The following is a 14,339-nucleotide window of genomic DNA, read 5'->3' as shown; positions in this document are numbered from 1 at the left end:
AAATTATCACTAACCAGTGGAGATTATGCAAAATTATCAAACTCGCAACGGATTGAACTCGTAGCGAGCAGAAGTCGCAGTGCGATTGGATGAAAATGATGACAATGATGTTTTTCGCGCCATCTGACGAGCTCGGTGACAACTACGGCATTCCGAGTTGCTCGCCGTATGAAAGGGACCTTTTTGGTGCAACTTCGGTTGCGTGCAACTATAGCGGAACCCGAGTTGCAGCAAAAAGTTGCATCGTGTGAATCGACCCTAACTGAGAGAACCCTCGGTAAATAAATAAATAAACCTATACCCTGTCCAGGAGACTCGACCAATATCGTTGAGCACATTTGTGCGCACATCTGCAGAGTGTCTTGGAACGTTAGTCCACCAGTATACCTCATCCTCTCTTGGCATAGTAGTCTTCCAGGATCATCGCGGCTCCTTTCATGGCAATCATCTGAACTGGAATGTTTGTGTTCGCAGACACAATCTCGGGCATCACTGAAGCATCCACCACACGTAGACCACGAATAGAACGAACCCTGCGTATGAACAGTAATTGTTTGATATTTAGGAATTATTCCAGACGACGTACAGAGTCGTCTAAAAGAGTCAACGCAAAAGAACCGTAACACCCCCGTGTTATGTGCAGGTGAAGCACTTTATTATGGGTGTCAGGATGCAACAGGCACTTCAACAAAATTGTTGACATTTTGTGCATAGAGCTTCATCCTTAACTTATAATAACCCAAACGCGCTGTCGCGCACAACCCTGGTCGTTGCATTCCTCCAGGTTATCCGCGTTTTCATTTGGCGTCTGGCGAGAGTTTCGTACAATACCCACTAAGGTTTCAGATAAAAAGAAAATATTGATCCTAACGTCTACCTGAAAGAAATTCACATTAATGCAAATGCTATTTCAGCTATTTCGGCGTCTGTCCATCAGGCGCGGATCTAGGGCGAGGGCGGTGTCCAGGGGTCCGGACCCGCCCTCAATTCCAGGCTTGAACATAGGGTTCAATGGACCAATCACAGCATGCATGTGGCACTTGTCCATAGACCACTCCCCCCCCCCCCCCGGGAAAACCCTAGATCCGCCCTTGTTGTCCATGTTGTTTTCTGCGTGCAGCGGGCCGCTGCCATCGGCGCCCTCCTGCCTGCGCGGAACCGGCAGTGCGAGTAGGGAGAAGAAGTGAAAGGTAGCCACTGCGCCCAGGTCCCCCAAACTCACCTCGGAAAAGCGTGCAACGAAGAAGGCCGCCACTAGATACCCCACTGTTGCCGTTCCGGATCACTTCAGCGCGCTAAGTTTAGCGGCAAAATGTTTTTGTTGTTTCTGCGAGTGAATCTAGTCTTTATATGTCCAAATAAAACGCGTATAACAACTTTTTCTGTCGTGTTTCACTTTTTGGTCCCGTTTTTAAACGTGTTGAGCGACCGGAAGAATCTAGTGCACGGCTGCGTGCATCACATAGCGTACCTGACGTCCATTTCTCCTTTGGTGACTTGGCCTGGCTTGGATTGTGCTTCAACTGGATCTTTAGCGCGCTACAATCCACGCAAGCCAACGTCTGGTAACAATGGGGTATCTAAGGGCGGCCTCCGGCATTGCACGCATCGGGATAGGAACAAATACATGGGAAAATGGCGACCTTGGGGGACCTGACTGCGCCTGCACCAACCCTCCTTGAGGTGTGTAATCACGTTCGCGAGCGGGGGACAAGTGTCCGCGTTGTCGATCTCTGTCGCCGAGACTCACTTTGTTCGCACCACCGAACAAACGCGCAAAGAGCCAAGTGTTAACACAACCGTAACTAAACAGCTGCAGATAGGAGTTCTTACCTCCTTTAATCGGTTTTCGTTTCTCAACTTGCAACACATTACGACGTTACTAGTAATAATGCAAAGAAAACGCGTAAAGTTGGCGGAGCGAGAGCGGACGACAGTCCCCAGGAAAGAACGGGGAGGAGGCTATGAGAGTAAGTCGGTCTACGCATGCGCTCTTCACTCCCGCGCTGGATCCGAGAAGCGCTGTGAATTGCTTCTGGGGTCACGTGGTTTGAAGGTCCACCATTTTCCCTGGGCCCGGTTATGGGAGCCTCCGGCAGTGGCTGAACGGTGAGTGAAGGGCATGAAGGAAGGGCATGAAGGAAGGCCAGGAACGGCCCACGAACGGCCCTTCGAACTTCTTTCATTGGGACGGCGTGCCAGCCTTCGCATTGTATTCTGGGATGCTCGTGTCTACAACGTAACCGCTCACGTGACCCCAAGTGCATGAGCAAGCCTGCTGCCACAGCAGACGGGACGGGAGTCGTGGTTGTCTTACAGTTCAGATATCTGCATTGTGATGACCGCGCGCGTTCAGTTTTATTTCTGTCTGTTCGGAGGTGTACTCTTGGTTCACTATTCTACTACAAGACCAGTCACGGCCTGCAGGACTAGAAACATCATGCGTGGCAGCGACGTTTGTATGACGACGTGGCCACGTTCTGTGTGTTTGTTGCCCAGTGATGAAGAATGCCATTAATAAAGCCTGTACAACAATGGAGGAAATGAAATCAATTTGCAGCACAGCACCAGTTCGCAAACGAACGATTCAAGATGACTCTCACACACACAAGGGCACGAAACAACCGATCAAGTACCGAACGAAACGTTATTCCCGCGATAAAGCTGTTTTTCGATGAACGACAGCCGCAGCAGTGGTAAGAACACGTTAACATGACGTTATTTCCGCAATGGTGCTAACATTTTAAGAGTAAATGACTTTGAAAAAGCATAACAGCACGGAAAGCAGCGCGAGCAACAAAGCGTTGCCAAACCGAAACTTTAGAGAGGATCACGTGGTGGACAGGAAATAATGGCGTTTTGACACGAGCGACCGCCAGAGGGCCCCACAGAAATCTGTGCGAAACTACCGCTCCCGTGTTTCCTTCCTCAATGGTGAAAGGACAGAGTCACTCCGGAAGCCTCTTTGTCACGGAGACCTGTGCGCATGCGCAGTCACACTGCCTTCGTTGTCTTTGGAGCGCAGCGGGACGTAAGCGTAAGCGCACCTGTGGCGGATTCGACTGGCTATCCTATAGCGGCTTTCCTCCTCTACGGCAGAGAATGCGTGCGTCACTCCTATATCCCAATATGACTCCAATGTTTCATTAGTCGTGTGGGATCAAGCTGCGGTTGTGTATGTACCGTGATCGTCGACTTTGCCTAGGCCAAGGAGACAACGAGGCCAACAAAGAAAGGGCACGAGGGTGGCGTACTACGTGATGTCGTCACTGAACTTACGGCGACTTGTCATTGGGCCCTGGAACCCGCGCGCGACACTACGCAACACCGATCCGCCACGAAGAGTCGGCTGCGCTCTACCAGCTCCCGTGGCTCAGTGGTTAGCGTGCTGGCCATGTCACGTCGAGACTGGGAGGTACCCGGGTTCGAATCCCGGTGCCGGCTGTGCTGTCTGGGGTTTTTCCTGGGTTTTCCTCAGACGCTTTCAAACATATGTCGGCACAGTTCCCTTCGAAGTCGGCCCAGGACGCACATTCCCCCAGGGCGTCAGTCGTGACGTTGCCCACATACGTGAGGCCGACAACGGCAAGCGCTTTCACCACAACCACCACCACCGGCTGCGCTCTAAGACAAACTCTCGAGTAGGAGTTGCCAAGGTGGAAAAATACCTGCAAGTGATTACTTGCAGGTATTTTCCTTTAGGAAAATACTTGGCAGTAGTCCACTTAAAAAAAGAAAAAAAAAACAAGCTCTGTTCTGCTTTGGATACCCATTTGCAAGTGAGTCCACTTCAGTTGAAAATTACAGTCAGTCATAGACATGTATTTTACAGTGTAGTACTTTTATTTCAGGTTCTTACACTCGCACAGCTACACTTTTAAAAATGAACTTCACTGCATAGCACGCTCCTAGCCAACCATCATCTCCAATGATATCGTTATCTGCCCTGATTTGTTGAAAACGGGAGGCGTAGGCCTATTTTGTGACAATTATGAACAGCATAAGTGTCACAAAAAAGGCGTAAGTTCTTTTTTAAGAGTGTAGTTTAGCAGCAATGCAAGGCAGTAAGGTTCCGCGTTTGCGGCATCTGCTCTTCGGGAGATTCGGCGGGTGTTCTTCGGCTTTGGTATGTTTTGCACAATTCGGATATTTTCGGCATTTTAAAACGTTCATGCCAAAAATAGATATGCGTAAAAACGTTGTGCACCAACCACTGCCAGAACGATAGGGTTATCGCTTCTGATTTGAGGAGAGGGGGGAGGGGCATGCACCTTTTTGTAGCAATTATCATATATCCAAATTGCTACAAAAAGGCGTGCGCTACCTCGCACCTCAAATGAGAAGCGGTAACCTTATCATTCGGGGCAATGGTTGGCGGACAACGTGCTATGCAGTGAAGCTCTGTTCTGAAAGTGTGTGACGGTGTTGAGTTTGGGGTCATCTGAGTGTGTTTGTGAAGCATTCACGCCACGAATTAGAGATGTTCACCGCGTATTTCGAGAAACGCTAGTGCTGTTCTGGTCCGCAGCCAGCTCTAAAACGCAGAGAAGCAGCTTGCGACCTTAACGTGCAACAAGCACATGTGTGTTGTGTGCATGGTTCCGCACATACTCGTCTGAATAAAAATAAAAATAAAAATGTGGTCGTAAAAACAACACTGGAATTCGAAGGCGTCCTCCGTGATACAGCCGGAACGAGCAGCAGAAATAGCAGACGGTAACTCTGACTTCACTTCTCTTAGCTGCCCCCACACTCTAAGAAATAAGGGTGTCATTGGGGTGTAACCTCCAGCACATACACCCCAGAACACCTATGTACACCCCAGCCTGAGTGAGCGGTGTTACAGAACGCCCTTACACACCCCGCGACTGCCCTGTACACCCCATCTTGAGTGAGCGGTGTTACAGAGCGCCCTTGGACACCTCGCTACCGCAATGTACACCCCAGCTCGAGTGAACGGTGTTACAGAACACCCTTGTACACCTCGCCGCCACAATGTACACCATAGCTCGAGTGAGCGGTGTTACAGAACGCCTTTTTTTTCTCGAAGTCACCTGAAGTTAATCAAAGTGATGTTTTATTGTAATTATACCATGCAGAATAACTGCTTATGAAACATTTTATTATGCATGTGATAACAAATTACGAAGGGTGCATTACCATCCATTGCCAAACCTGGCGCAGCGCGAGAAGTTATGTAATTTCACAGCGAGGCATCACCTCGCACCCACAAGTCCAGTCGTTGTTTGGAGGCCTCCTGGCCAGGGTGGCTTACCCAAAATTTATCAGTTTTCGATAACTCTGTATGAATGTCTGTGCCTCCGAAATTAATCAACACAAAGATCACATAAAAGCAGGAAGAGTTTGCCGGGTTCTGATGTACAAAGCCACCACTTGGGAGAACTCTGGACTTTCTCCTTTCTTCATGATCAGAATGTCATCCATATAATATGCTATGTTTCCTACACTTGCCTCCAATACTGGGCACTCCTCCGTTAACAGCACACATGGCTTAAGTGTGGACAGGTCTGCTTGCTAAGCCCTGTGGTAGTAAGGTTATGGTCGGCGGAGTGTGCGTGAAAACTATAGCTTTGCAACAGCTGGTGCATGGATACAAATATCGTACATATGTTCTTGTAGTTCTTTGCCCTTGAGTGAATCCTCTTGAAGTATTGGTGTTTTGCCTCAAACCGCATGCACCAGTATTGTCGCAAGGGTCCCAGTGTCGATAATGAACCCTCAGCTATCGCTGCGCCATTAAACTCACAATCAAATCAAATCAAACCGATAATGAACCTTTGGTAATGTATAAGATAGTTCAACTTGGAGTAAACCGCGCTGAAGGATGCATTTCCTGGAACGAATGCAGAAATCCCTGGATTTTGACGTCTACATGCGGAGAGCTCCTCAGCGAGCACAACATCCACTATCTCGCGAAATGCTCACATGCAGCGCTTCGGCTTTAAGTTTTCATGTACGCCATCACGAACGGTCATAACCGGGAACGTCACCTCGCCAAGGCAAGCAATAGGCACTCAAAAGCCGTGCTAAAAACGCGCGCTTCTCGGAAAAACTCCCGACCGCTGACCACGCATGCGCAGAAGCTAGTTTCTGCTGTCGCTCAGTGCTGTATACCTCGGTCCATCGGCTTCGTGCGTGGGCGCAAAGTTTGAAACTTGGATAACAAAGCACCCGCTACTTTCTATCGGACCTTCTATTACGCTGGGCTCATCACGTTCTTCTTATGGCAGGTGAGTCCACTGACGTTTGCAACTTGATTGTAACTACAGTATCACAATATATGATGAAAACCCGCTGTTCGTTTAACTGAGCTGTTAACGCTGCTTGCGACTGTAATGCTTGTCGTTACATAAAGTGTTTCTGTTTGTAGATATTTCAGGCGTTGTTGCAGTGGACACTGTTTATCTCGCAACACATGGCACGTCAAGAAAGAAAATTACTGTTCGTGGTGAACGCAAGCTGGCGACGTGCTGCTGGCACTTAGGGAATCTCCCTTTCGGGACTTGGTGAACGAGAGCCTTCTTGTGCAGGTATTGTAAAGAATTCGTTACGGTATACGGTCCGCAATGCGGACAGCATAACACGTCTCACGAGTGAAGCTGGCGCATATATCACGGTGAAAAAAAAATGATTTGTGCGATGCCTCTGCAGAATATGTTAAAGTCCGATTAATTTCTGAACTGGACTGCATCGTCGATTTTATTGTATTCTGTGGTGCTATCAACAGTTAAATTACGGTAAACAGTAATATGATTCAGTTCAACGTCAAACTTGTACATAGGCCGATGTGTGTGTGTGTGTAATTTTAGCTCTTGCCTCTTTCCCCTGGTGTAACGCAACCCACGAAGAGGGACAGGGTCATAAAATACAAATGGGGATCTTGAGCAACAGGAAGCAATAAACGTTCCTTCTTTGAGCGACATGTTCAACACAGAAGGAGGTAGGGCCCCATGCATTTCTGCTGTCGTTTTCCTTTTCCTCCCCTTTTCCTTTTTTTGTGATGACAAGCCGGTTCCCTCGTTTGGCATGACAGCACTAGTCAGATCATTATTATAAGTTCTCCATTTGCTTCAAATATATTATTTCTTTTCCGCCCTTTCTGCTTGTCTTTTAATTCTTATTCTACACTTTAAGCATACTTTTATCCCACGTTGTAGTCTGAGGTACAGTAGAAGTGATAAAAATACTAAGTTGGTACTAAATTCCTTGGAGGTTAGAGAAGATATATCTATGAGCATAGCCTATACTCTCTACTCTAGGTCCATGTGTCTGAAATACGTACTCCTATGCCAGTGAACCTGACAGCTGGTTTCATTTATGTTACAGGATCCCAATCAGGCGCATGCAAACCCGAAATAACATATGCTTGCAAAGACCCACTGACAACAGACAGCGTCAGTGTCACCGCAGAAGGGCTCAACATCGATGTCGTCGATGTGACATCATCGGTGTCACTCTTGTTCTGCAGCTACTGGACATTTAACATTCAGTATACATCTAAGCTGAAGAACGAACACACTCTGTATGTGCTTGAAAGGATGATGGGTGTGGAGTACACTCAGGAAACGTCCCTCCAACTATGTATCATTCATAACGGCACTCAGTCCGTAAGTGCCTCATACTTTTTTCTCTCTCTTTTGTATGTATGTGTGTGCCCATAATCATTTTTGTTATTGTTCAGAGAACATTTTACTGTACCATGTTAGCTAGCTTCTTATCTTACCATCTACCATCACTTAGATACAGAAGGCCCCTCTACTAGTTATGATACACAATAGGTATCACTCCAGAAGTCTTAAAACTGCAATAGTTAATATTACCAATATTATTAGGAAGTGTACATGTCCGATAAAATGTATTAGTATTATTCCTGTTTTCATGCACACTCAAAAACTAGGTTCACCACAAAGCATGGTTACAAACAACCATAACTGAGTATGGAAAAGTTATATTTTTTATTTCTTGAGAACAGAGGAAACTATTATTTATTATGCAAAGTGATACAGAATATCTGTTCCATATCCAAACAAATCAAAATAGGTAACGTTATTATTCCCAATGACGGTTAATTCTGAGCATGTTCCGTGGTGAAGATTTTTTAAACGTGTACTTATGCAATATGTGTTATTATTCCAGCGGATATACATGTGCAATAAGTCTTATTGTTATTAATGTTGTTGTTATTAATATTATTGTGCATTATTCTGCAGTTATAGGTATGTGTAAATAAATATGTGCATAATAAATTCTTGTTAATCTGCATAAACTGTGGTATGTCGTTCAATACGATATTTTGCGTGTTCCCTCAGGCAGTGTGATTACTCGGTTGACTATAGAAAACTGCAGGCGCAAAATGTCCTGAGAAAGAGTTTCTGTATAATTTGCAGAAACCAGGCAGTGTAGTATCACTCTTTACTTTGCCGAGGTGTACTAGTACACTCTATGCCGGGGTGTACTAGTACACTCTATGCCGGGTGTACTAGTACACTCTATGCCGGGGTGTACTAGTACACTCTATGCCGAGGTGTACTAGTACACTCTATGCCGAGGTGTACTAGTACACTCTATGCCGGGGTGTACTAGTACACTCTATGCCGGGGTGTACTAGTACACTCTACGCCAGGGTGTACTAGTACACTCTACGCCAGGGTGTACTAGTACACTCCACGCCAGGGTGTACTAGAACACCCTTGTGGCGTGGTGTACTAGTACACTCCCAGGGGTGTCATATGTGCGACATCCAAGTACACCCCAAAAGGGTGTTAGAGGACACCCTTATTTCAGACAGGGAGTCGCGCCACAACCCAGGCTGTGGACGACCGCTTCGAGCTCGAGCAGCTGGAAACGGCCATCCACATGTGAGATTGTGCCACGGGACATTCGCTCATTTCTCTATTTGTATCTGTACTTGCTGACTTTGCACTGCGACTTCCAGAGGTGCTACTAACACCCTGGAACATTGATATGTCGCAGAGACACACTGTTCGTGTCTACGACCCTAGAGCGTGTCACACCCCTACGCTGTGCCCAAGGCCGGCGTGTACGGGGGCAGGGTGGGGTGGGGGTGCAATTGCCCCTCCAGATGTCCGCCGAGGAGGCGCATAAATAACGGCCGGATGGCTGGGAGTTCACGGTGTTTGTCATGCCACAAGCCGATGACAGTGGATCATCAACTTTTTATTCATTTCGTTGTGCCGTGTCTCGTTTCGGGGGGTCATGTGCTTAGGGATGTCCCTGGAACGCACGGCCAAAGGAGTTGTGTGGAATGGGCGGGGGAGGGGCGCAAATCTCGGGGTGTGCCCCCCCCGGCGGCCCTGGCTGTGCCGACGAGAGCCAACAAGCTCGAAACGACCGTCCACATCTGGGATTGTAGCACGCTTGACTTATAAACATATACATATATCTATATTTATATTTATATCCTACCTGAGACGGGGCGACACGACAGCCTCCGTTCCATTCCCCATTCGACAGGTTCCGGAGTAGTGCCACACAGTGATCGTGAAGTGGATGCACAGGCACGCAATGTATTCCTCAGACCACAGACTGTGGCGTTTGCAAGCAGGGAAAGGAATGTCCCATATTTTAGTTCCGAGATCTTCCTTCAGGGCTTTCGCCGTCACCAAGTCGAGGGCAAATTTCGTGGCTGGAAAACAGGGGAAAGGTTTAAAGTTGACAGACGGCCCGACACAAAGGCCATTTGAATGGCGGGAGTTGTGAAAAGATGATGAAGGAGCTGATAGCGCGCGCCGGTAGCGCGTCTTGGGATTCTGTTTGCTTGTTTTGTTGTCACTAAAACGTTTGAAGGCGGTTTGGCTCGGTCGTCTCTTCCCTTTCGTAACAGCGGGAATAATAGGGGGCTTTAGTGCAGGTGGAAAGCAGTCCCCGAAAACTATACGATAGGGCTGCCATATCAAAGATCAGCCATGTGACGTGTGCCACTTTAAGACAACAAAGCGAACCGTTATTGCGATTACGTTTCTAAGCGCTATAACTCGCTAATCAGAGAGTCGAACCGAAGCGTTAATCGGTTCAGTGCGGGTTGTGGTTCGACGATAAGCGTTCAGTTCTGGTCCAGTTCCGGAAGGAAACTAGGCAACGGGACAGACGACACTCATTGCTCAAATGGAAAGTGTACAAAACCGCCAAAAACAGGTTCATTCCTGGTAATTATGCCACGACAGCCAGTGTTACATCCATGAAGGCTAGTCTTAACCTATCTCAACTCTCATTTCGACGCAGTGTTACTAATCTTTGTCTATTTATTTATTTATTTATTTTTTATCGTGACGATATCCTCCGACACTCGTTAATTTTTCGTCCGTCACATATCTCTTCACGTCTGAATCACGCATAGAAGGTTGGCATTCCCTTTTGCACTACTAATATATACTTTCAGTCATTTCTGCCCAAAACTTCATTCGAGTGGAACCACTTTCCCGGCTCTACTTCATCCCATACTGACGCTTCATAATTTAAGAATGCTCCTTGTGATCATCTGAACGCCACATAGTGATTCTTTTTGCCAACTTTTTCATTGTTTATTTTGATTCTTCTGTATGCATTCACTTATATTTGAACTTGCTGTTACTGCCCCTCCGCTCTCTAATGTTAATAAGCCCTGAGGGTATCATAAATATATAAACTATAATGGTTGCAACGGGTTCAGGGGCCACGTGTGGGAATGAAGCACAACAAGCAGGTACAGTGCTTGAAGTGGGAAGGAAAGCGTCAGTGGTCGTTCAAGACTTTGAAATATTTTGTGCGATATGAAGGACAACGGACAACATTAGTAGTGGTTACGACAGGGGCCTAAACATGAGTTACCTGTTTGGGTTGACTGCCCAAGCAGGTAGGTCACGTCGCGGTTGTTAATTAACCGACCGGGTTGTTCGAGGAATCCCGGCATGAACATGACAGTCAACCATGCCTGCTGCCTAAGTCATTTATGTGACTGAAATTATTGGTCGCCAGTCAGTAGACGTGAATACACGTTAAGCAGCAAACGACGCTTCATTTATAGATTGGCTCATTTTAGCTCCCCGGCGATCTTTCTCCAGGTGGCGGATTTCTACGCTTATGCCACGTCAACTGATCTCATTACGTGACGCCAGGATATTGGACCGGGCCTCCGGGGTCATGTGGCAACGCTCACTGCAGGCTTTAGATGTCGTTCTTTTTTTCTTTTCCATTTATGTAGTGAACAGACACCGTTCTGCGTAAATGTTTTGGATGGCTTCTGATAGATTGCTTGATGAATTTCATGGCTTCCTTAAAAGAGGTAAGAACTCCTATCTGCAGGTTCTACCTATTGCCTGCTACCCTTCCTAATTGTATTTACAATTTATTGTTCATACTTCTCCTGCATAACGTGTGCAGCGTTAATACAACAATGCACTTTTTTTTTCGGATGCGGGCGAGTATACGTACCGCCATCCAGATACCTCTATCCACTGTTACGTCATCTGAAGAATTGTAGCAACCAATCAGGCACCAACGCGGAGGTGCACATAACGTTCTGCTCTACACTCTTAAAAATGAGGTGCTAGTGAAAAGGTTCGCCGTTGTCGGCCTCACAGGGGTGGCCTCCTAGAAGTGAACTTCATCACATATGGCACGCTCCAAGACAACCATCATCCCGAATGAAAACGTTCTCGTTCCCGATTTGTTGAAAATGGGAGGTGCAGCCTGTTTTGAAGCCATAATTCCATAGTGCCATAATTCATGTCATAGTCCATAATAGTGCCATAGTCCATAATTCCATGCCATAGTTCCATAATAGGCTCCGCATCCCGTTAGCAACAAATCAGGAGCGAGAACGTTGTCATTGGAGATGATGGCTGGCTAGCAGCGCGCTTTAGGCCGTTCCAGTTATACGAAGAAGAAGCAGAAGAAGAAGTGATGATACGGACCTATCAGATTCTATAGAAAAGGTTCACAGCTAACAAGTTAAAATCGCCGTTTGGAGCAGACACAGTCGGCGGGCTAGCTTGGTGGAGTTGATAGCCACTTTAATGTCCTCGTGCATGACGCCCTGCCAAACATCAGTACGGGTGGTTCTAAGGGAACACATGGTACGTGTTGGCCTATACCTGCGACGCAGACTTTCACGTCTTCGGGATGAGAGAAGTAGCGTGGGTCCATGAGTGGAAAATCGTGGACGTCCCGGCTGGCCAGCCTTAGTACTCCCCTTGATTTTGGTTTAAGCAGCGCTGGCAACAACTGGAAGGCTGGTTCCTCGTGGTGCGGACCAAAGTACGAGTCGTACACCTGAATGGAGAAAAAGAGGCCTTTCGGGAAAAGCAACACAGCGAAGGAGATGGGGGGTTCACATCTACAGCCCAGCCTGGCTAACTTGCGGTTCGTGCGGGCCCCTCAAGTGGTGAGCTCGTTCTTCGGAAGTTGCCTCGCTCCATTGTTGAGGAAAGTTATCCCTAAGGGGCGTCAGAAGTCCATCGCAAGAAGGAAAGCGAACTCAAGTTCAAACGACTGGTACACTAAGGACTTCCTGTGTGCACGAAGATACCGTAATGGAAGGATGCATATGTAACGCGCACTGTAGAATGACTCCAAATATACACTGAAGACTTCCACTTACAAACATTCGGTTATTTAGAAAAGGGGTAGTCTCGCCCTACATGTAAATAACAGATATGGACATGTGTAGTATGTCAGTATATGGTACCACCAGTGAATATGTTTACGCGAAATAAGAGATTTTACTAATTTAATTTGGAAGACGATACTGCAGAAAGCAAAGTTCCTACAAGGGAGTATTTAGATCCTGTAATAATCTACCTGTAAAAAAAAAAAAGAAAATAGTAGGGACAGGTGTGTCCTACGCATTGTGTACGTACCGTATTTTAACACGATTCTTTCTCACGTGTTTGTGAGTGCTTAACGTATGTTAGTATGTCGAAAGTATCTGTTACAAATACATTGCAACTCGAACAACTCTGTTCAGACATTAGGGAATCTTTAAAAGCATGCGAAACGCCTGATACCCTGTGCTTTTCACTCCCACCACCTGCATCAATAAATATCACGTTATACCCAAGGGCGCATCAGTGCCGCCTGCGCAGTGCGCTTCTTCCGTAACTCACTGCGCGTATATAGCTATAGCAACTCCTCGTATATAGCTGTCGCTGTGAAAATTCGAGACGCACTGCCTCACCTCTATGCTGCGGTGTCCTTACAGAGTGCGTACAGGCGGGGCCGGATGCCCTCCACCCCCCTGCTCCCACGCTCCGACGCCCTTGTTGTCCATGTCTCCCGTGATGAGCACTACAACGTTCGATACCCCTTTGCACCTCCACTGTATCCAGCGTACCTGTTCCGGGAGTCCAAGGTCCATGTACAGTCTCTTGGCCTCTGGTATGGTCCCTCTAACCGAAAGCATAGCCAACTCCACATCCGCGTGACCGGGAGTGGCGCCATATTGAGTCCGCGGGAAGAGGATGGATTCTACTGCTCCTCCGACAGTGTATGGACCTGCGTGGGCAGGATGTACGTGCACGATTAATATACGCGTTTCGAGTATCTGCGGCCAGTAGGAAAAAGCTTTACAGGAACCCGACCTACCCAAAGAGAAAGATAACTGTCGCCCCCTAGAACACTCGCGATCCTCAGGACGTCCTCAAAGTGTCATCGCGTTCAGGGAAAATAGAAACTAGACAGGTGTCGACTGGATGGCCTAAGTCTAGCGGAACACAAGCGCGTACCCCGAATAAGGTGCGACTAATACCGTTCCAAATTCAAGCAGACTTCACGGCAATAGCATCATCACCAACCAAAACCAACAGCTCCAAGCTTTCGTGAAAGGCAGGCGATCTCGTACGTGAATATGCGGTTAAGGCAATTTAGTTCCTGTATTTTTTTACATATAATGAGAGTCTGTCCACATCTAGCTTCTAGCTTTTTTCTAGCTCTAGTTCTTCTAGTTCCAGCTTATTTCTAAAGATTTCTCGATACTGAATCAAAGAACTTGGCTGGAAGGTTGTACGTTAATGTGAGGCAACTAAGGAGCAGATATGTCACCGGACGTTTTTGTGCAGTAGAGACATCTTGCCTCTCCATAGTTGATGCAGGGCGAAGATTCAGAGAAAGAACATGGATACCCCTCAAAGCACAGGGTGGAGCTATACTGACATCACCTCGAGGTTCCAATTCGTCCTGCATCGCCATCTTTGGGACATGACTTAACGCGAAATATGACTCAGTGTGACGAAGCGCCAACAAAAACACGACGGATTGGGATAGACATAGAAAGCCATAGCCATAGCCATAGAAAGCCATAGCCATAGCCATAGAAAGCCATC

At 47.2% G+C, this 14,339-nt stretch overlaps 1 protein-coding gene across 1 annotated transcript; it reads right to left on the bottom strand.

Moving 5' to 3' along the window:
• Positions 1-388: 388 nt before the first annotated feature.
• LOC135400534 (glucose dehydrogenase [FAD, quinone]-like) lies at positions 389-13,375 on the bottom strand. Its single transcript, XM_064632366.1, has 4 exons — positions 13,229-13,375; positions 12,114-12,291; positions 9,448-9,667; positions 389-533 (listed from the first exon to the last, which is right to left on the bottom strand). Exons 1-4 carry the CDS (start codon positions 13,373-13,375, stop codon positions 389-391), a joined length of 690 nt encoding a protein of 229 aa, XP_064488436.1.
• Between the last annotated feature and the right edge of the window lie 964 nt (positions 13,376-14,339).

The sequence above is a fragment of the Ornithodoros turicata genome, chromosome 7, assembly GCF_037126465.1.
Source record: "Ornithodoros turicata isolate Travis chromosome 7, ASM3712646v1, whole genome shotgun sequence".
In the NCBI taxonomy this organism is placed as follows: Eukaryota; Metazoa; Arthropoda; class Arachnida; order Ixodida; family Argasidae; genus Ornithodoros; species Ornithodoros turicata.
Note: the sequence above shows the minus strand (reverse complement) of the source record. Positions and strands in the feature narration are given on the sequence as shown.